Source organism: Elgaria multicarinata, chromosome 9 (assembly GCF_023053635.1).
Source record: "Elgaria multicarinata webbii isolate HBS135686 ecotype San Diego chromosome 9, rElgMul1.1.pri, whole genome shotgun sequence".
NCBI lineage: Eukaryota > Metazoa > Chordata > Lepidosauria > Squamata > Anguidae > Elgaria > Elgaria multicarinata.
The window spans coordinates 89,066,449-89,090,642 of record NC_086179.1 but is presented as its reverse complement, the minus strand read 5'-3'; the positions used below and the strand labels follow the sequence as shown (position 1 = coordinate 89,090,642).

Sequence of the window (24,194 nt, the reverse complement as noted above, 5' to 3'; positions counted from 1 at the left end):
TGCATCCATCTAGTGCTAGTTGACATTAGCCAAAATCCTCTGACTCATCAGTCACACACACACACATACACCCATTTATAGGTGGTGAATGGCTGTGGGCATCTCAGTAGCACTTTAAAAGGCAAGGGGGTGGAAACCCCACCTCACGTGGCAGTATTAACATTCTGTTAGCTGTTAGAAGAATGAAGAGTTGCCTTCCTGTCCCACAAAACAATTTGTAAGGCTTTGACCACACCCACAACCCCAAGATTGCGCTTTTCATGCTTTGACCACAGGCAGAAAAGCCCAGACAAATTCCTAGGTTGTTAATCTTTCTATCCTGATGGAGTCATTTCATCATCTCTCCTGCAGTTGACCCCTTGTTTATTGCAAAGGATCCTGGGACGAATTCTAGGGGGCACACTCGGTTTGCATGTGATACTGCTGGATCTCATTGTCACTCTACATCGATTGAAGGTGCAGTCCCAAACCTGCCCTGCAGATGTGTATCGTTGAAGAACATCATGGTGGGCAATCATCTTCCAAGTAAGTTTGTCCACAATTCCTGATTTTGTCATTAGAATGCCTGAGAAGTTCCAAGAGAGACTCAGAATTACTTGGAACACTGTGCTTTATACAAAACAAAATGCATGTAGGAAAATGTGTTGTATGCTATATGTCGCACACACACATATGCCTTCTTCTTCTTCTTTTTGAGTCATGTCTACACTGCCACCACTGACTGCATATGCCAAGTGGAAAACCACATGGAAAATTCAAGGCATATGTCGACTGTCAGGCCCCTCGTGCAGTTTTACTACATGCAAGTGAAAGGTAGGATGGACAATTATGTTGCGTGACAGAGCCATAAAAAGGAAATAATTAGCTTCATCCCTCAAGAGCATTGTCTATTTCAAGACAAAGGGGCAAAGAACAGGAAATTGTGAATATAAACACATGAATTGCCTTACATTGAGTTTATCTCACAGAGTACTGACTAATCTGATTGGCAGTAGCTGCTTTCTAAGATCACTGGAAGACGTTTTTGGGTTTTTTTTCCTAGGCGTGTCTCCTGAGATCCTTTAAACTTGAGATGCCGGAGATTGAAGCATCATGGACAGTGTATGCTCCTCAAGAAACCTATTGGCCTTCCAGCAGTTATCTATTGCTGGTCAACTGTGGATTCCAAAGTGGCAGGGCCCATTAACAGTAACTCACAGAGTAAGAGAATCCAGCCTAAGAGATCTTGCTGTCTGAGGCAAAGAACAAAATGCTACTCATCTCCCATTCCACGTACAGAAGCCAACTGGACTGGCAGCTGGATCTTACTTTAAGTATGGTAAAGGGATAGCATCCTTTGACATACCCAAGGGCAGCAGGCTACCTTAGAGGGTGCAGGAGTCAGGCCATGCGGAGTCACACACAACTCTGTCCTCCAAGAGAGGGGGATGACCGGGTGCTCAAGTGGAATGACCAACAGATTGCCACTGTTGCCCCACACCCTCTGCCACTTGAGACATTTGCCTCATTCAGCCTAATGCTAAGGCTGGCCCTTAGCCAGCATGACTGCCAACTGAGAGAATTGCCTCAGCATGACGTTAAAAAAAGAAACTAGGTTAAAGCAATGCTTAACAAATGTAGAATGGGCATAGGCATACGCAAGGGGTGTGCTGGGTGTGCCCAGGCACCCTAATGTCTCAAACGATAAGTGCCAAATTGAGGTGGCCATTGAGTAGGGATCCAGATGCAGCAGGAATGGTCCCCTGGCTGCGCTCTGACTGCTCGTTGCGACATTGAAGAACCTCTGTCTTTGAGAGAGCACCATTACTCCCAGCTGCAGGAGCAAAAGGGAATTGCTCTGCTGGGACCCTCTCTGCCAGAAACTGCACTTCAAAGAGGCCAGGAGGAGGCCCCCCAAAGGGTAATATCACCTCGTAAGCCCCTCCTCTGGCCAGTGTCAGCATCTCTTCACACACACACACACACACACACACACACACACACACACACACACACCATGGCTTCCCATGGTCAGGCAAGCCAAAGGCGGAGCAGGACATCAGTGTCTACAGTGTTTAATAAATAAGTGAACAAAAATAATGTCTGTTGTGATTGAGTGTACAATAAATGTTTATCTGCACACGCCTATGAGAATGGGCAGATAATACAGTAGGAAAAGGAGAGACGTGGCTCAGAACACTGGGATTTCTAGGCTGTTACCAGGTATAATTTGCAGGATTTTCTTTCCAACAAAGTACGAGATTAATGAACCTCTACAGGCTGGTGTATTTCAACAAGCCCATTGCTGTTTTAGTCTCCAGTCTCTCTCCTGGGCGCAAACATTGAATCAAACCATGTCTGACTCTGTGAGGTCGAGTAAGAAGGATGGGCAGGAACCCAACTACTTTTCACCTCCGACCCAACGCTTGAATCTGGGCACTCCATGTTCTTGTTTGTGGTTCCAACTTTCACATCTCATAAAATGCCCCCAGAACATGATGCATTATTGGAAGACAACTTTTTAGGCTCACCGGCAATGGAAGAAAATGTCTGTCTTTACAAGGAAAGTCTAAAGGGCAAGACGTGGCCCACGGTTAAAATGAATGAGTGGAATGACGGAAGCTTAAAGTTTATGTCTAAAGTGCAATTCTAAAAACCTATGAGCAGACAACGTTTCTGCTTTGCCGTGAGCTAAATTCCACATTCATGGAAAGGCCAAACAGCAAATTATTTTAAACTTTAAATATTTAAAATTATTTTAAATTTTGAACATTTTAAACTGGCTTAGTATTTAAATATTTAAAATTATTTTAAATTTTGAATATTTTAAACTGGCGAAACTTAAACTTAAACTCTTTGGTTTAAGTTGCCAGTTTTTGGTATTCTCTGTCTGTTTATACATTTGCAAGTTTTGCAGAATATCTTGCTTGAACATAAAGATATTGGTGGCGGTGGTGGGGTTCTGTGCATGCTTAGGACCCTGCTCAATGGCCAGGATTCAAGGTATGCCTAGAGATGTGATGACGTGGAAATAAACAGGGAGGAGGTGGAAAAATCTAGGGTGGGGAAAATATTTTCCCCAGGGATTCCTTTGTCTTTAGAAAAAGTGGGGATGCCCCCCCCCCACACACTTTTTTTTCCAAGTTTCCCCCATTTTTTTTCCGGGCCTTCACAAATCTCTTCACTGGCTGCCAATTAGTTTCCGGGTGAAGTATAAAGTGTTGGTTATCACCTTTAAAGCCCTACATGGTTTGGGTCCAGGCTATCTGCGGGATCGCCTTCTCCCGTACAATCCGCCCTGCACAGTCAGGTCCTCTGGGAAGAATTTCCTTCAGACAGCCAAAATTAGGTTGACAGGTATTACCCAGAGGACCTTCTCTTCTGCTGCTCCCAGAATGAGGAATGGCCTGCCGGACGAGACACGTCAACTTAACAGTCTATTAGCATTCAAGAAAGCTGTAAAGACTGATCTATTCCAGCAGGCCTATCCAGTGGAATTTTAGGATGCTTTTAGGAGGTTTTAACAATGTATACTATGTTTTAATTCAGTTTTATGTATTTTATATTTGCCTCTGTTCCCTGCCTCGATCAGAATGGAGAGGTAGGTAAGAAATAAATTATTATAATTATTATTCCTGGGTATGGCCAAGGGCTTTTTTATAATTATTATTTTATTTGAAGAGCTAACTGCTTTAGAAAGTTCACTCAGACTGTGGCTTGCCACCTGGCACAGGATATGGTAGGGGACAAATGAACTAATTGTGCACTTCATCAGACTCCAAGCTATGTTTCAGGTTGAAACAGAAGCTCAATCCACTCAACGCCAACGCGAAAAGGAAAGATGTCACATGCACTGTAATGCAGCATCGACCTTGAACAATGCAAGGTCACAAGGAAAGTTGGGATGCATATTTATGATCTAATTCTTCATTTGAAGGTGGAATCCATAGCTTAACTCCTTGCACACAGTTTACAGTGGAGAGAAAAGAAAAATATATGGTAATGAGATATATAAAACCAGGCCTATTGAACACAATGACTTAGGGGGGATCTGCACGTCGCTCCCAGAGCGCTTCTATGCGATCCCAGTGCACCCCGAAAACGACAGTCTGACTTCCCTGTGAAAGAAACGAGGAAGAGCCATCCATGCCGCAGACGCAGACGCCAAGGAGAGCTCTCCGCTGGCAAGGAGAGCTTGGCAAAAGAAGGAGGGGTCTCTCCACCCCTCCTTCTTTTGCCGAGCTCTCCTCGCCAGGGGAGAGCTCTCCTCGTTGTCGGCGGTGGCGGCAGCGGCATGGATGACTCTTCCTCATTTCTTTTACAGGTAAGTCAGACTATCGTTTTGGGGGTGCATTGGGATCGCATAGAAGCGCTCTGGGAGCGACGTGCGGATCCCCCCCTTATTCATGTAACCTTTGGAAGGCAGATGTACTAAAATTTAGAAACAGCTTGATCATTTAGACTTTCACTCAGTACTACTGATGGGGTTAGAAACTGACCCATTACACTTTGGCAAAACATCTCTAGGGTTAGCATTTGCTCCAAGTTACTCAAACCAACTTTCCTTGCTAAAGAGGCAGTCCTCCTAGGTAAACATTCCTCCTTATAGGCCAGTCCTTTGAGGGGGGAAAAATGAAATGAGATAATAATTATCTAACTTATAATAAGAAGATGAAGGTCCAATGATATAATACGTCTGTTTTTTCTCCTTTTAATTTATCACAGCATTTCTGCCCTGCAGGCATACTGGTTTTATAGTCATTCCTTCTACACAGTGAGCTTTGGGAATTGTAGTTGAGGGGAAAGAAAAGATCTCTTATTGAGAATTGTCAGAAACTAGTTTCCAAGATGTTGTTGTTCTTGTTGTTTTGCTGGGGGCGGGGGAGACCATATCAGTTAGAACTGTTTAGAACCCATATTCATTTGCAGAATAGACAAAATTCTACTATTTCTCCTTCTCTCTCCCCTTCCCCTTCGTCCGATATCTTTTTGAAGCAAAATGTTGTAGTGTCATTGGTATGACTCTCCCACAAGTCTAATTTAATAGAAATGGTTTATTAGTTAGATAATGCTCTCATACTACACAGGAGAAGGACTAATAAGATTTAGGGATAGTAATATAGTGAAAATTCTCCTCTGTAATTCTTTATCTAGACCTTGGTAGAATGTGAATATTATGTTCCCGGTAGGTTCCTCCCTTCACCCCCATTCTTTGGTAACCTACAGTAAGGGTGGGAAAAAGTAGATTTCCAGATGTTTTGAATTTCCCAGAATTCTGACCACTGACCATGGTGCTAGACCAATCCCTAAAACATCTGGAGATCTATGTTTTGCCCACCCCTGACCTATAGTACATTTCTGTCTCTATGTTCTTAGCTCCTACAGTGAAAAATTGAAGTTATTCAGAAAGTATGAGAATAGCATGATCTAAATCCTCCTCCATGACCATGAGATCCATAATCAATTTTACTGTGTCATGTTTGCAGAATCCTGGTGGTGATGAGAAATGGGTTGTTGGCAGAGTTGGTGGAGTTGTCATTGCCAATGGTGGCAACAGTGTTGATTACTCCAGTTATGCAATGGCATCTGGAAGCAATATTACAGCTTGATGGTGACAATACAATAACACACATGAAGCAGAACGATTTTGTTTAATTATCATAAAGTAAAAACGGCTAGATTGTGACATGCCCTAGTGTGACACATATGGGTCAGGGGGTATATTTCCCAAACTCATTAAATGTCTCATTCTATTTTCCCCACATATCTGAATATCTTAACACTCAGAGGTAATAATAATAATAATAATAATAATAATAATAATAATAATAATAATAGAAGATTGGTTCAAAACTTCCTCCCTAGCCATGAATACTTTCACTGTGGTGGTGACAGATGGGGAATTGGCAATGCTGGAGCTGCCCTCACCAATGGCGGCAATGTTACTGCTGATACCATTTCCAGTAATGACATCTGTAAATAATATTATGGCTCAATGTAGCCATTAGGATCGCACACATAGAACAGAACAACATTCCACAATGATGCACAGTATTTATTGGGAGTTGCTACATATATCCCTGTGGACAACGTAATAAAGTCACACTATTGTTTGAAGTATCTTAAAACAGCGACGTCCTGAAATGCCCTTATGTGACACATTCATGTAGTTGTGTTAGTGTGCCTCAGTGGAGGCGCTGCTAAGTAAATTCCAAATGAGCATGTTGAAAGAAGACACACACATCTGGCATCCCAAGGCAGCTGTCAGGTCGCAGTGCCCAAGCATGGCCCATCAGTGCTGACCCCTGCACTAGGGCCTCCACATGGGGCGGCTTGGTCTGAAAGCCTCCATTTTAAGTTCTCACAATGCCCTGGAGTGACACTAAGCGGGGCACACCATAGCATTGTGGGAAAACAAAATGAAAGTTCCCAGCCATCTTTGGTGTGCTGCTGCTCCCACCACTGCCAAGTTAGCTGGGCAGGGTGGCGGGGGGATTTACATTATATAGGGTGACCATATGAAAAGGAGGACAGGACTCCTGTCTCTTTAACAGTTGTATTGAAAGGGGAATTTCAGCAGCACCTGGTGAAACTCCCTCTTCATCGCAACAGTTAAAGCTGCAGGAGCTATACTAGAGTGACCAGGTACAAAAGAGGGCAGGCTCCTGCAGCTTTAACTGTTGTGATGAAGAGGGAATTTCACCAGGTGCTGCATGCATATAAATGACATCTGCTGAAGTTCCCCTTTCAATACTACTTTTAAAGATACGGGATCCCTGTCCTCCTTTTCATATGGTCATTGTAACATTATAGGTTGCCCACTAGAAGGCCCAGAGCTCCTTCAAACATGGACCCAGCTCTGTGCACTGCACATACAGAGGCTAGAAACAAATCCAGTTTTCATGGAAGGCAAAACTATAGGCAGGACTAGTTTTGGCTTGGCCCTATCAATAACTGTGCAATATACATTAGAGGTTTTCCACACAAGAGAATCACACAGCAGCTCCTGTCTCTGCCATGCAAAACAATAATTAACTCTTTTGATCAGAGCTGAGCAGAACTGATTCTAATGACTTTCCACACAAAAAATGAACTTTAGACCTCTCTGAAGGAGAGCATTCCATAAAAATAAAGCGCTTAGTTCTCATTTACGGGAGCCGCACAGCCACTAACTCCAATTCTCTTGAAAGGCAACACAGGTTAACCCAAGTACAAAACAGTTGCTTTTGAGCATTATGGTTACCCCTTTAACATCACATGATATTTCCAAACAAATTTTGACTGAAGACACAGCTGCACAAATAGCAGCTTTTAAAAGTACTCTTATTATTACAGAGATGATTAAATGCTCTTTTGTGACTTCACATTGTTGGTGAAAAAGGCCCAGGCCCGGTTCACAAACCCCATGTAAGCCAAGCCAAATAATTAGCTTTAAACATCATAAATGAAAATGTATCCGATTTGAAACATTTGTTATTACAAAGAAGACCCTGGGCCGTGGGCTCGCACAGGTTCCCTTGTTCCTAAGCAGCTTATCTTTCTTGTATCATTGCCAAACAAAGCAAAGTCATCCTTGTTACTAAAGCAGTTAAAATGGAGGGATGGGGTTTTTATTTTTAGAAAATGGAAACTGTCCACATGACAGGTTACAAAAGTTGAGCTCTTGATCCAGTGAAAATTCTTCCCTATCTTTCAAAACACTAGAGATGAGGCCTGGCAGAACATTACCCCTTGGTCAGATCCAGCATGTAAAAGAAGTCCTATGGTCCACCCCTCCACCACCGAAATGTTAAGCACTTGCACTAATAGGAGTTTCAGATGAAGGCTTCGGGGTGACCCACCTTGGGGAAGTCTGGGTTACAGAGTCACAGACCTTCCTTTAGAAGAATACCTTCAGAAACCAAATGACGATGTCGCCCACCAGTCTTTTCATTTGTTTGTTTTGTAACAGATATACTGTTTCTATGACCTGTTAATCACAAGATTATTTTCTCCAGTGTCACGAAAGCAACCTTTATAATTTAATCAGTCGAGAGAGATTCTAAGCAGGGCTGGGAAAGCATCTTAAATTCCTAGGCATCAACATCACATTTTTCAAAAATAAAATAATAATCCAGAGGCAGCGTCAAACTTGTCAACATTGCCCTATGCATGGCTGATAATGGCATGCTAAATTCCTAGCCACCTGCATAAAATATTTAGGCATCCAGTCAACCTGGTGCATGGCGAAAGTTCTCCTCTCCAGGCCTAATTAAATGAAAACATAGTAACATACCTTCCCACATATCACAGATGAAATCAGGGACAATCTTGGTACTTGTAACACTTCAATTCTCACACCAAGAATTAATACCTGAGTTCCTAACCCTCCCACAATTGCATATTGTATATAATGCAGGCTGTTTTTCACTGGTTGCCCTGCTTATGTATTTACTCGGCAATTAAATATCCTGTCCTGTCATATCTTTTGAGGCAGGATGTGGAATCCTGAATCCCACAATAGACGTAATAGGAATTTTTATACATTGGTGCTGTCAGAGTAAAACGTAGTAGCGCCACTCAGCAGAACAAGGAGGGCCTCGTTTACCAGATTTTGAATTAGTACACGTTGCCATCTAACAAAGGTCCCCACATTTGGAATTATGGGAGAGTGTCGTGGGCACACTTAGAAAATGGCTGCCACTGGCAAGCTTGCCCTCTCATAAGAACATAAGAAGACTGAAGCGCCATCTAGTGCAGCATTCAGTTCACACAGTGGCCAACCAGCTGTTGACCAGGGAGCCAAAAGCAGGACACAGTGCAACAGCACACACCAGCAACTGGTGCAGACAGGCTTACTGCCTCAAATACTGGAGATAGCACACAACTATCAGGGCTAGTAGCCATTGACAGCCTTCGCCTCCAGGAATTTATCCAATCCCCTTTTAAAGCCATCCAAATTGGTGGCCATCACTTCATCTTGTGGTAGTGAGTTCCATAATTTAACTATGCGCTGTGTGAAGAAGTACCTCCTTTTATTTGTCCTGAATTTCCCACCAGTCATCTTCATGAAATGATCCCAGGTTCTAGTATTTACAGAAGAGGAGAAAAATGTCTCCCTGTCCACATTCTCCACACTGTGCATAATTTTGTACACCTTTATCATGTCTCCCCTTAACCTCCTTTTTTCTAAGCCAAACAATCCCAGCAGTTGTAACCTTCCCTCATAGGGGAGATGCTCCAGCCCTTAATCACTTTTCTTGCCCTTTTCTGCACTTTTTCCAGCTCTATAATATCCTTGTTTAGGTGTGGGTGACCAGAACTGTACACAGTATTCTAAGTGTAGTTACACCATTGATTTGTTTGAAGGCAGGATGATATGGGCAGTTGTATTCTCAATTCCTTTTCTTATAATGCCTAACATGGAGTTTGCCTTGTTTACAGCCGTTGCACACTGGGTGGACATTTTCATCAAGCTGTCCACCACAATCCCAAGATCTCTTCCTTGTTCGGTCACTGCCAGCTCAGATCCCATTAGGTTATACTTGAAGTTGGGGGGGGGGGGTTTGCCCCAAAGTGCATCACCTTACACTTACTTACATTGAACTGCATCTGCCATTTGGATGCCCACTCTCCCAGCTTGGAGAGGTCCCTTTGGAGCGCTTCACAATCCCTTTGTGTTTTAAAAAAACTTAAATAATTTTGTGTCATCGGCAAACTTGCCCACTTCACTGCTCACTCCTAATTTCAGATAATTTATGAACAAGTTGAGAAGAATTGGTCCCAATACCAATTGTTTGTTCAGGAGTCTTTGATGAGGGACTTTATCAAAAGTCTTTGGAAGTCCAAGTAAACAATGTCCACCGGATCACCCTAGTCTACATGTTTGCTGACACTCACAAAGAATTCTAGAAGATTAGTGAGACAGGACTTGCCTTTGAGGACCTGCCCTTCTATATGCTTAATAATTTTGTCTTTAATAATGCTTTCAACCAATTTACCTGGAACGGATGTCAAGCTAACCAGCCCGTAATTTCCCAGATCCCCACTGGATCCCTTTAAAAAAATTAGTGTTACATTGGCCATCTTCCAGTCCTCTGGTACAGAGGCTGCGCTTAGGGACAAGTTGCATTTTTTTGTGAAAAGATCCACAATTTCATATTTGAGTTGTTTGAGAACTATAGGATGGATACCCTCCAGGCCTGATGATTTACTTGCTTTCAATTTGTCAATAAGGTTGAGAACTTCATCTTTTGTCACCACTGTTTGCCTCAGTTCCTCAGACTCCCTTCTTGAAAACATCAATTCAGGCACAGGCATCTGTCCTGGATCTTCTGCAGTGAACATTAATGCAAAGGATTCATTCACCTTCTCTGCAATCACCCTGTCCTCCTTTAGTATTAACTCCGTTGTCATTTAACAGTCCATCTGCTTCTCTAGCTAGTTTCCTGCTTCTGATATATTTAAAGAATTCTTTATTGTTGGCCTTAGTCACGAAGTACTAATTTCCCAAAGGGCAACTGGAAACACTAAAAGGAAAGTAACTTGCCCAATAACCCAACGTCAAGGCATATCGAATGTGTCATGGGACCCAACAGTTGTCAAAACTGTTACGAACTGTTATAAAGCAGTAGTGTAGATCCTGCCGGGGTCTGAGTTCCAAAACACAAAACCACTTTTTTGAAGTCAAATAGAGATGATACTGGAGAGAACACTTGCAGCCTCCCAGTTTTTTTTAAGAAAGAAAAGTAAAAATATTAAGAAATAAAATTCAAATCAGAATGGGCAGAGGACCTGGTGGGTGCCAAGAGAGGCATCTGTGAGCACACTGGTGCCCACAGGCATCATGCTGGCAATGCAAAAGAATCGAAAATGACTTAGGCCATAGCTAGACCTAGGGTTTATCCCTGGATCGTCTAGGGGTCAAACCTGTTCATCTAGGGGACAAACAGGGGATCCAGTGCTCAGGCAGGGGCGAACCCTGGATGATCCCAGGATAAACCTTAGGTCTAGCTGTGGCCTTAGTTGCACCATAAAACCCCCAACTCCACTTTCAAGTTTGTAATTGTTGCTAACAATTACTATCTTGAAAGTGGTTTGGGGGTTTCATGTGCCAGAATGAAAGGAAGCATTTTTGTGGCTGTGTATGTGTGCATTTATATCCACGCGCACTACAATTCAGATACAGGTGCCTCCACTTGAAGACCCAAAGAAAGATGTTAGGCCACGTAGAAAACGACTTTCAAGAGAAGCATCCCCAATGACTTTCAAAAAAGGAAAATAATGGCAGCATTTTCCAGAGTCAACTGCCTTGTAAATTGGGATACTTGTAGCATTATATGTTTCTCTGTATATACATTGAGTGCTTTGAAGAAAGGGGAGAGCGAATATTCCCAAGAGCCAGCCCTAGACTATCATGACCACTTAATTACAAACTGTGTAACAGAACAAATAAAGCAAGAAATTTTTAAACACCACATTTGGAAAATTCTGTCGAATCCATTTCCTTGCCTTAAATGGGGACAGAGAAAAGCAGCTGACGAATGAGGTTTTGTGTTCTCGTAACCCAATAAGAGGCTATTGGGTTTTGAATTTACCACTGCTATTTAAGTTTATATTGTTTGTCTTGGTTTTAGGAATTGTGTTCTACAATGGTGTGATGTTTATAGTTGCATGGTTAATGCTAACAGCACTATAGAGAACTTTGGAGAAATGTGAAAACATTAGTTAGAATGGAAGCTGTACTGTTCACACTCAATCATAAGAAGAAATAAAATTTTGCCCCAGGAAAACCATATTTCACTTTGTCATTTGGGAATACCACAGGGTCCTTTTTAATTACCTATAATGCAAGTAGCCATAATGTTCTCCTGGATGGTACAGTGATACATAGGGATGGCTGAATCTATACATTTCAGTTTCTCTCAGTTTTACAGTCATAACTTTAGCTCATTCCAAACTTTGAGAATATCTCCACCTTTAAATTTGGTTCATCCGACAATTTGAGGGGTTTTTTTTAAAAAAATATTTGCATGAAAATATTTGCAATTTTTGTGCACATTTCCCCAATACATGCATTTTTGTATGCATTTTTGCAGTGTATAGTTATTTTTACAAGCAATTTTCCTAATATAATGCATTTTGGACCATTATTTTCCCTAGTATGTGCCTCTTGTATGCACTTAGTGGTTGGAGAACTCCAGTGGAAAATTTGGAAAAGTACAAATTTCTAAGAATAGCTGTTTCAGTTCAAAAGTGCAAAAACTTGAAAGTTTGCATTAAAATGAAACCGAACCAATTTTTTTGCTATCCCTAGTACATACCATAAACTGATCCTCTGTACACTAGAAATCAAATGATTATTTAGCCTAAACAGTGGATTTCCCCTTTCCTAAATGAGGTGCCTTCACTCCCTTTTTTTTACCAGTCTGGATTCAGATGTACATATAACAGAGTGGTCATATGAACACTGATGATCATAAGTTCTGGCAGCTTACGAAAAATGTCAACCCATTATCAAGGGTATGGAAGAGGCCCTGTACATGTGCCTCAGTATCCTATGAGTCAGCCATGATAGGCCAATTCAAAGCTGGGGTCTGAAGTAATGGTGTAGATCAAAGGCAGATGCTGGTTGTTGCCACTAGGATATCAAAAAAGGAAGTACTTTAAACAGAAATATAAGCAAGGTATCGAAGCTAGCCAGGTCAGGAATGGCGGAGTCAGACCATGAGTGAGATAAGCTGGGTTAGGGTGACCATATGAAAAGGAGGACAGGGCTCCTGTATCTTTAACAGGAATGTAGAAAAGGGAATTTCAGCAGGTGTCAATTGAAGAGGGTGAAATTCCCTCTTCATCACAACAGTTAAAGCTGCAGGAGCCCTGCCCTCTTTTGTATCTGGCCACTCTACTATAGCTAGTGTAGCTTGAACTGTTGTGATTAAGAAGGAAGTTCACCCTCTTCAATTGACACCTGCTGAAATTCCCTTTTCTACAGTCCTGTTAAAGATACAGGAGCCCTGTCCTCCTTTTCATAGGGTCACCCTAAGCTGGGTTCAAAACACAAAAGAAAAGAAAGACTACCATAGAGCAAGTAGGAAGGTGAAGCCAAACGTTACAATCCTGGATAAGGATGGGAATGAAACAAGAACTACACATTACATAGACAGAGGCAGTATTCCTGGTGGCCATCCAATTTTATTTCCAGAGTTTGGGACACATTTTGCTCCAGGGTAGATCCTCACATATCTATTTTTCAAAGGTTTGGCTTATAACCCAAATACGCAAAAAAAAAAAAAAAAACCCAAAAAAACCCCACCTTATCCTGACCCCTTGCAGTTAAAGCAGTGAAATGGGAAAAGGGGTGGAAATACTGGTGACCGTATCTCTGTCAATAGTCACATAAAGATAAGTGCAATCCTTAAGATATCTTTCATATACTGAGCATGAGAGCTATTCTGTATAGTTCAAATGAATCTGAACTCTATAGTGTTACATAAAACCATCAATAAAAGCAATAAAACCAAATGCGTTTCGACCATGCAAGGTCTTCTTCAGTGGTATAATAAAATATACATAAACATAAAATGCAAAAAAAACCCAAACAATTGAATTGTCTTAGCCACTTCACACTCTAGTCTGTTGCTTTTTGAAGGCTGAAAATACCCTACTGAATTCTAGATGTTATCAAGCTTATAGCTTTTGGATAGGCCCTCACGTCCCACCTGGTAAGGTAGTTTTGAAATGACAAGGAGCTATTTTCTTTATGCAACAGGTCTAGCACAACTTGTAGTAATTTTCACTGTATTATTCAGGTGCAGAAGTGGTAATGTTCTGAGCTGTACCTCTTCAGACAGCAAGTGTGTGGGTGTGGGGGTATGGGTGTGGGGGTGTCATCTTTTTGAATGCTCCATCATGTAAACAAGGTTTCTCATCAGAACTGGGCTATGCTAATTCTGTCCCTCTGATGGACCATTTTACTAATTGCATGATCATTCTTGTTCTCATTTAGGGTAATATTTAAAATATGAAAAGCTCTCCCCCACTTGCTGTCTGGAGTGGTTCAGCCTAAAATGCCGTCACCATTCTAAGTAATCTGAGTAATGTTGAAAACCGTTCTGTGTACTGGGATAAAAGTACAAGGTTTGAGGTGTGAACCCAAGTCTTGATAAATGCAAAAGAGCCAGAGATTAAACTGTACCAAACCCTAACTGGATATGATGGTGGGTGTGAGCGTGCCACTGACCCTTGTCTTCCATTAACATCTACTCAAAGAATCTCTCTTGCCACAACATGATTGTGATCAACTCTTCTCTGCCAACACTCTAGTGCATTAGTTCTCACTTTCAGCGGGCAGGCAATTACTGAACATACTATAATGACAATCATATATTTTTCTAGTCGTTACAGGTGACATCCACGGGGCAGATGTAGGTCAGTGGCAGCTGAAAGTCTCCAGTACGACCCTTTGAGAGAAAGAAATCACATAGGGTTCATCACACCCACTGTTGCTCAACAGTCATGTCCTATCTCATCTCCTGAGACTTAGCCAAGTAAACTTGAAGAATTACTAGTGTGTGGCATCTCGCGGAGAAGAATTTGTTGTTGCCCCTCCCATACATCCACGCTTTTCTGACCAAGACCCATTGGCAATTATGAAAAGCAAAAAGGTTGGTAAGTTCCTAAATATTTACACTGCTATAAAGTTGATATGGGTCAGTTCTCAAAGGTTTTTCTTAGTTCAGCTGCTGTGTAAACAAATGATGTCACCAAGTGTGTAAACAACTGTGTAAACAACTGTGTAAACAACTGATGTCACCAGGCTGTCCTGCAGGACACAATGGACGGGATAATTACAAGAACGAGAATGGAAGAGGCCCTAAAAAACACAGTCTCCATATTTAGTTTCTAAAACTGGGAAAGAAAACATGGTGGAAACTATTTATTATCCAATTGTGCTAAGCCCCCCTTCTCTCCTCCCACCAATTCTGATTCACAGTTGTTTCCATTGTTCCCAGTGTTGGGGAACGCGCATTAGCCTAGCCATACTTCATCAAAACACTTTTGGCTTGCTTCAGAGTATCTCAGGCCTTAGCTAGACCTAAGGTTTATCCCGGGGTCATCCCTGTTCATGTAAATGACACACAGGATATCCCAGGAGCAGGCAGGGACGACCCCGGGATAAACCTTAGGTCTAGCTAAGGCCTCAGATGTTTCATCCGAATAGAAAGCCCTAAAAAGTGCACTAAATTGTACTTTTGGCTAAATTTCAGTGCCAATTAAGTGCAATGTGCACTATGCACATGTTCAAACGTGGGTTAATAGATCAATAGACTGCAGCACATTCAATCAAAATGCCACTTTCTTCTAGGAGGGCAGGAATCCATGTTTATTTTGACAATCAAAGTGTGCTCATACTTCCTTGCAAACATTCTCAGTGCAGCACATATAAAAGGATTCAAAGGATTTAAAACCTTTTGCACACCAATAATAAGTGACTAGTGCATTCTCTGATGTTCACATCATATTTTCGTGTTAAATTTCCAAAATGCAACCAGTTCCAATTTATTGTGTATGCAACGTATTGGTTTTTAATAACTTTTTGTTATCGTCAACTACTGACTCTTAAAACAAATCTGGGAAAATCTTCGTTTCTATTGCCAAACATTTCCACTTGGCCAACACCCATAAACAAACAAACATTGTTGTTGTTGAAAAGTTTTGTTTTAGCCTACGGCATACAAAACCATGGGAAGTCCTTGCCAACGCTTTTCAGAAAGAATGATGACAATCTCATTACATTTTCTTATTTGAGATACAATCCTATGGGTTACACTGCCATTAGAAGGATGCTCTAAATATGGAGTCTTCTGGAGGTCCAACACCCTGCTGGGCTGCTGTTGGCATGGTGGGAGGTGCAATAGAGGCAATTTTCACCACTCCACCCCCCTTTTGTTTCTTCTTCCTCTAGACAGTCCTCTGAGCCCATCTAGAGGAGGTCCAGTGGTGGAGGTGTGCTGCGGCTTATGAGGCCATTGGATTCTACATATCCTGGCCTCTCCTCTCTTTTCCCTGCCCACCATACTGCCCCCTTTCAGGGCCGGGCAAAGCTGGTAGTAGGCCCGGGCCAGATGGGAAATGTAGGCCCCATTTCAAACAGTTCATTAAGTATTTTTTAATCAGTTCGAAATACATATGAACTAGAACAATTTATAAAAAAGGTAATAGCAAGCACTTTTATTCAAGATGTATATAAGACATCACTTCTTCACATTCAGAAATGCTTTACATGCTCTTCTTTGGGCAAATGCATCAACAACAACAGAAAAATCAAGCAACTTTGCCCAGGGGGACTCAGAGTAGGCCCCCTCATAATCATAGGCCCATGCCAACTGGCCCCATTGCCCCCCCTACCCAGCCCTGCTCCCTTTCAAACCTCTATGACATCCTCCAGGGCTACCTTTGTGACCTCAGAAAGCAGGCACCGTGGCTGTGAGGGGAAGGGGCACGGCGAAGGGCGGGATCAGATTTTGGAGTCCCCCTCCCAAAGTCATAGCGGTATCTATGACTTCAGATGGAGGGATTTTAAAAAATCCTATGGTCCCTGGAACATACTCTCTCTCCCTAGCAGAAGATATAAATTGGCAACACTACATTGATGGTGCTATATAAATAAATAATAATAATACCGCAAAATATGAATAACTTGGGGGGTGGGGGGGAATCACTGAGAGCACAACCCACATCTACTCAGAAGTAAAAGAAATAAGTCAAATTGTGTTCAATGGTGCTTACTCCAAGATGAACAGCTGAACTTTAAAATGTTTACCTTTGTAGGAGAGTTTCAGTCTAGGGACATTTTGTTTTGATGTTCCGGTGACTGGTACGAGAAGCATTCCCAAGGATAACATAGTGCATATATGCTGTGTTTTGAAAGATCTAGTTCCAGTCTTCTCCCCAGAAACTTTTCTTGCGCTCATGATGAAGAGACTCTCTCCTTCTTCTGGTGATAATGCAACAGAGATCTGTAAAGAAAAGTAAAATGTCATAAACTTTTGGAAGAAAGTTTGGCAGAGAGTTTCAATGCAGTAGCTGCATGTGCATGTAGACATCCTTTTCAGACCTCCTGCCGCATGTGCAGGGGTGAGGGGGTGCAGCTGATGGGTGCACCAACACAAGGGGAGGGGTCACTGGTCATGGTAACATACTCCCATCCATGCATTCAGTGAATTGATGAAGGCTATTCTGTCCAGAAAAATGCCATGTGTTTGAGCTGATGTTGAGCAATCTGAAAGTTTCACAGGTTTTGCTTTGCCTGTAAGAGCTTATTCACTTTAGACAGAACGATTTAGGTGATGGATGACTGTGGAGATACATAGGGAGAGAAGGGGCAGAGGAGGTTATATGTAAGGTAAGTTTTAGATGCTAGCATCACGGCCAGTTCACATAACCAAAAGCCTCTGGATGCTAAAGAAAACTTCCAGGAAGACTAAAAATGAAAGGGCCCAGAGATTGCAGCTTTGGCTGATACACCAGCTGCGCCCCTTCCTAGAGTTGGAAGACCTAAAGACGGTAGTGCACACGCTGGTAACTTTGAGGCTCGACTTCTGCAATGTGCTCTACATAGGGCTACCTTTGTGCCTAGTCTGGAAACTTCAACTAGTTCAAAATATGGCAGCCAGGTTGGTCACCAATACACCTAGGGGTGACCATATTACACCAACTTTAAAATCTCTTCACTGGCTGCCAATTAGTTTCCAGGCGATGTATAAAGTGTTGGTTATTACCTTTAAAGCCCTACATGGTTTGGGCCCAGGCTACCCGCGGGATCACCTTCTCCCCTACAATCCGCCCCGCACACTCAGGTCCTCTGGGAAGAATTTCCTTCAGCCAACAAAAACAAGGCTGACAACTATTACCCAGAGGACCTTTTCTTCTGCCACTCCCAGATTATGGAATGACCTGCCAGGAGAGATCCATCAACATAACAGTTGTCCGGAATTTAAGAAAGCCATAAAGACTTATCTCTTCTAGCAGGCCTACCCAGCTGAATTTTAAGATGCCTTTTAATAATGTGCTGCTTTTAATAATGTATTAGTTTTATATGTTTTAATCAATTATATGTATTTTATGGTGTTTGCATTTGTGTTGTATCCCACCTAGATCCAGAAGGAGAGGCGGGTAACAAATACTATTATTATCATCATTATTATTATTATTATTATTATTATTAGGTAGGTGTGGGAAGAGAAGAGTTTGAGGAAAAATCAATCAATCGGTCAATCTCTGGCATGTTATTTTATTATTTATTTATTTATTGCATTTCTATACCACCCAATAGCCGAAGCTCTCCGGGTGGTTCACAAAAATAAGACCATTCAAAGTATAAAACAACAGCATAAAACCATAACATAAAATACAACATAGTGAAGTGAAACTGAAGTAGGACTAAGTAACAAGCTTCTTTGTAACTACACAGCAAACACTGGATCTGGCTACAAAATGAACATTTTTTTCCCTCCCATTGAGCAACTTTTGTTTACTTCACTGTGCATCTCCTTCTGTCTATTTATTTGAAAATACCATTTACTAAGAACACAACACGAGGCCTCATTTATACATAAGACAGCTGGTGAGCTCATCCAGGCCAATTGGTCCTCTTTCTTCATTCATGATGGGCTTGGCTGCTGTTGGATGTGGATAACCTTAGATTATGTTTGTGCTGCCAGCATCTTCCAGGAGGAAAAATGTACTCCTGAGCACTTCCAGGCGACTCGTGCTTAGCTTGTTAACAACACAGAACAACCTACTGGTCAGGAGGATGCAGGAAATGCCCTCTCCCCACCACCACCACCACCATCACTGGGACTTCAGAAACGCCCTTTCCCCTTTATGATCTTTTAAGATCCTGGCCCACTTGCATTGGCTGCCTATGCATTTCTGAGCCCAATTCAAGGTGCTGGTTTTAACTTATAAAGCCTTACACAGCTTGGGACCACATTACCTGACAGTACACCTTTCCCAACATGAACCTACCCGTACACTGCGCTCAACATCTAAGGTCTTCCTCTGAGTGCCTACTCTGAGGGAAGCTCAGGGGATGGCAACAAGGGAGAGGGCCTTTTCAGTGGTGCCCCCCCCCAATTATGGAATGATCTCCCCAACGAAGCTCCCCTGGCACCAGCATTGTTATCTTTTCGGCACCAGGTTAAGACTGTTCTCCCAGGCAGTTAACAACATATGCTGAGTTTTTAAACTGACCCCAGAAAAGCTGTTTTAAATGAATATTGCTGTTTTTATCCTTTTAAGTTTTTGTATATTTGTTTTAAATGATCATTGTTTTTAACTTTTGTAAACCGTCCAGAGAGCTTCGGCTATGGGGCTGTATATAAATGTAATAAATAAATAAACAAGATTTTATCACACAGAATTTTAAAAGGAGAATTTGCTATAGTTTTCATTCTTCATCAATTCTGTTAAGTGCCATTGAGAATCCCACTAAGATAGCTTGTGAAACAACAACACAAAAATAAGAGAGCAAGAAACACAGTAGAAAGTTTGGGGGTTTTTCAATTAGCAACACCATGCACACCTGCAATTAGTTCCTCTAAAACAGAGCTTTCAAACATAATTCTGAAGGTCTTTAACACGTGATCTGTTCAGCGCTACCAAATGTTAGCCAAGTCCCTTATTGTATTCCATACAAATCATTGAACCATCTTCAAGGCTAGGGAGAGGATGGCCCTCAACAAGTAAAAGGCCTGATTCATGCATTTCCTTTCATGCCACAGAAAAGTACTATGAATATAGCATATTCATCATCTCTTTCTGTTACCATATTGATGCTATCAATGTTTTCAAATGGATGACTTGCCGATGTGCAGGAACCATCTCTAATTTTTTCCAGTTTTAGTGCTGAAGGCTGCAATCCTAAAATCACATTCCCAGAAATGAGCCATGCTGAATACAGCTGGATTTACTTCTGAATTCACTGTGGCTTCTGGGGAAGCATAACAGGATTTCCCTGTCGTTGAAGTCGAATTGATCCTTTGCTGCCTATTTCAGCTGGAATTTATGGGTTTTCAGCTATGATCCCTGAGCATTGGCCCTCTAATCTATTTGAGTTTTGACATCTTTGCTTGATTAATCAACTCCTGGAAATCTCATTAAGCTTCAGTTCACATTTTTCGGAATTAGATTGCTGATATCCTGCTAATCCCAGTGTGAATCTACCGGTTTACTTCACTCAACATCTAAGACTCCCCTCCTGGTGCCTCCTCTGAAGGAGGCTTGGGAGGTGGCAACAAGGGAGAGGGCCTTTTGAGTGGTAACCCCCTCCCCCAAATTATGGAATGATCTCCACCCCAAGGCCTGCTGTTATCCTTTTGGTGCCAGATTAAGACCTTCCTCTACTTTCAGGCATTTGAGAGCAGATTAAAAGGATTTAAACAGATCCTGGATATTCTTGTGGTTGTTTAAAATTCTTGTGTGTGTGTGTGTGTGTGTGTGTGTGTGTGTGTGTGTGTGTGTGTTGTCTCTTCAAATGTTTGTAAATGGTTTTTATACTATATATAATATTGTATTTTAAGGGTTTCATCTTTGTAAACTGCTCAGAAAGCATTGGCTATTTGTATCGAAATGAAAGAATGGAATTTGCAAACCTATGGAACTCAAATTGCAATTTCCACCATTTTTCTTGACATCTCTCTGAAAAGGAAACTCCATGTACTCTTAATGGCCGTCACGTTTACTAGGGTGACCCTATGAAAAGGAGGACAGGGCTCCTTTATCTTTAACAGTAATATAGAAAAGGAAATTTCAGCAGATAACAATTGAAGAGGGTGAAATTCCCTCTTTATCACAACAGTTAAAGCTACACTAGCTATAGTAGAGTGGCCAGATACAAAAGAGGGCAGGGCTTCTGCAGCTTTAACTGTTGTGATGAAGAGGGAATTTCACCCTCTTCCATTGACACCTGCTGAAATTCCCTTTTCTACATTACTGTTAAAGATACAGGAGCCCTGTCCTCCTTTTCATATGGTCACCCTATGTTTACAGTGTGATCTTAAGCATGTTTACTCAGAATTAGGTCCCACTGGGTTCCCTGGGGCATATACCACAGTGACCATACGAAAAAGGAGGACAGGGCTCCTGTATCTTTAACAGCTATATAGTAAAGGGAATTTCAGCAGGGGTCATTTGTATGCATGCAAATGAAATTCCCTCTTCATCACAACAGTTAATGCTGCAGGAGCCCTGTCCTCTTTTGTATTTGGTCATGCTACACAGGGCTCCTGCAGCTTTAAATGTTGTGATGAAGAGGGAATTTCACCAGGGGCCAATCTACACCAAGCAGGATATAACACTTTAAAAACAGTATGAAAACTGTATATGTAATGTGTCCTGGGCCTGAACAGTTGTCAAAACCATTATAAACCGTTATAAGCAGTAGTGTAGATCCTGCTCAGGTGCCGCATGCATACAAATGACACCTGCTGAAATTCCCTTTACTATACAAGTGTTAAAGATGATGGAGCCTTGTCCTCTTTTCCATATGGTCACCCTAGCATATACCCTAGCAGCCATTTCTTTCTTTCTTTTCATCTTTATTCTAGAATAGGTTCAGGGGTCCAATCCAGATCTTAAAACCTTCCCTATACCCCACACTAGGACCCCAATCTGGATAGGGGACCCTGAGCCTAGTCTAGAGTATTTTTTTGGAAGAGTTGCTGCTGTTAGTCACACTTTTAAAGTAATGTCTGATTTGGGCCTTACATTTTAGTAACTGCATTTAGAATTACAGCCTTAAAAGTGATTCAACCATCCATTACTCCAAAGCTACCATGGAACAGCAGACCTAGGGCCAAACGATTGATTGTAATTTATTCCAAGCTATATCAGAAGTAGCTCTTGGATCTCTCACCACGTCTACAGCTGATAGGGGAGTTGTGTAGCTACAGGAGAGTTTGCACACTGCTCAGCTAAATCTGATATCTAAAGGAACCTGGGGAACGTTTTGTGGTTTTCTGGCATTCTCAGGAGCCTTGAAGTCTAATGCAAAAGGGTTTCAGCTCAACCATAAATTCAGCTTGTCAGACATGACTGACATAATAACCATGTTATTATTATTAAACTACACTTACCGAATCCAGAGAGGGTTTTAAAGTGGTTATTAATGAGTCTGTTCCAGGAATGTTGTAAATACGTATCAGGTGCGGTACACTACGGGGGAATTTGCTTCAGAACAGAACAGCGGCGGCTGAAGTGCTAACAATGGAATGTCAACCTAGGAGTCTGTTCTCTGCAAGACTTAAGCCAACGGTTGCAATGTAACCTTCAGAGCATTCATATCGCTTGCTATTATGCCTGAAGGCTGCAAGTTCAACATCACGTAAAACCAAGGTCATGTGCTTTGGTTTCCACCAAAGAGTGCTATGAATACAATCACTGCTAACCTCAGTTATTATTACACAAGTCTGATTTTTTATTTTTTTTTGGCTTGAATTCGTTTTCTCAGGGAAGGGCCATAGATCAGCAGGACAGCACGTGTTTTGCAGAACTCAGGTTTCAGGCTGAATCGCTCCTCCTCTCCAAATTTAAAAGGGAAGCAGGTGATGGGAAGGAGATTTACCTATGCATTTCCCTACCTCCAGATGTAGCACCCCAAAAAGCAGAGGAGTTGGGGGTGCAGAAACACTAACATGACGTCACTTTAGTTTTGTTCATTTCCACTTCCCTGGGATTCTTTGCAATATATGGTTTGGGCCTTAGGTGTCAGACTACACATTACATTTAATATCTAGCATGCAGCGCCATAAGTGTTTTTCTTTTCTTTTCTTCTTAAAACATTGGCACCGCTACAGCTGGACCACCGGGCACATATCTGGGGCGTAGAGGCTCCCAAATACAGACACCACACACACCGTTTTTGTAAAAAAATACCTTTCAGAAGAGATTCCCTTTATTTCACCACTGGTGTGCATGTGCTCTTGTTCTCTCCGTACTCTCTTTTCTCTCTCTCTCTCTCTCTCTCTCTCTCTCTCTCTCTCTCTTGCTGTGGCCCAAACATTACGTAGACGCTTCTTACGGTCCAGCACACGTTTATTTTGACAGAAAGGGGGCATTTTACATTGCAATGGAGAGAGAAAACTTTACCTTTGCCAAGGAATATTCCTCTCTGAGGATTTCTGGGGCAGGATCTACACTACTGCTTATAACGGTTTATAATGGTTGCTCTGCAGCACACCCAGACTTTTCTAAAAGTTAAAAGAGAGAGAGAGAGAGATGCCACTGCCTGTAAGAGTGAGGAGGAGAGCGAGGCACTGGGGGGTAGTAGAGAAGATATGAGAGAGAGAGAGAGAGAGACCAAGACAGAGAGACAGAGCGAGAGAAGGAAAAGAAATGGGGGCAATGGAGTGCCAGGAGTATGTGCAGGATGGCTCCCCTAGGGCCTCTTCAACCTTTCCTTTCCACACACACCCTGTAATCTCTTCCAGTTAGCAAAAGTTCAAAAAAACCAACAACCTCTCAAAGGGGAGGTTTTTTGGTGGGGGATTGTTTGCTAATAGCCACATCTGGGCTGTTTGGGAAAGAGCAGCTGAAAAGGGAAGGATTAAACCTCCCCTCTCCATGTGCTATATTTCAATCTGGATGAGGCCCCCTGTGCTTACTTCTATGTAAAGGGAAACCCCATACAGAGCTACAGTGTGTAGAATGGCCCTTGGTCCAGGTGTGGGGTTGTGTTTCATTCTGGATTTTTGTTTTGTTTTCAAGAAGGAACTGTATTCTCACTCCTTCCATTGATTTAAACAGGAGTTGAGCAGGAGAGCATCCCTAGTGGATTGTGCCCAATATCAGCAGCTATTCACTGTGGCTGGTTCATGCCCCAAATACAGGCAGTCTCGAAGATGTGTGTTATAGGAACTTGAAAGAGATGCTGACAGTCCCTTCTGAAGAGCCAGGGAGAAATCCACAATGCATTGCGGGGAGGGGGGCAGGAAATCGATCAAGCAAAGCACTTAAAAAAGCACTTATCAGGGTCAAGCTGAGCTCGAACTGGTTTGAGAAACCAGGCATTGATCCCAAAGGTGAGATGTATGGGAAAGAAAACGATGCAATCATGGCTTTTACTGGACTACAGTCAGCAAGCATCTACAAGTTGTTGAGTTTAAATGTTGGACCATATAAAGAATAAGAAAGAAGTCCAATCCTGGCATCATCCTTTGTAACAACATCAGTCC

General features: G+C 42.1%; 1 protein-coding gene across 1 annotated transcript in view; it reads right to left on the bottom strand.

Moving 5' to 3' along the window:
- Positions 1-24,194, bottom strand: part of SEMA3D (semaphorin 3D) — a 221,924-nt gene that overhangs the window by 128,588 nt on the left and 69,142 nt on the right. The window contains exon 2 of the mRNA XM_063134307.1: positions 16,784-16,979. Coding sequence (XP_062990377.1) covers positions 16,784-16,934 — 151 coding nt within the window. The 5' untranslated portion in view covers positions 16,935-16,979. The remainder of the gene's footprint in view (positions 1-16,783; positions 16,980-24,194) is intronic.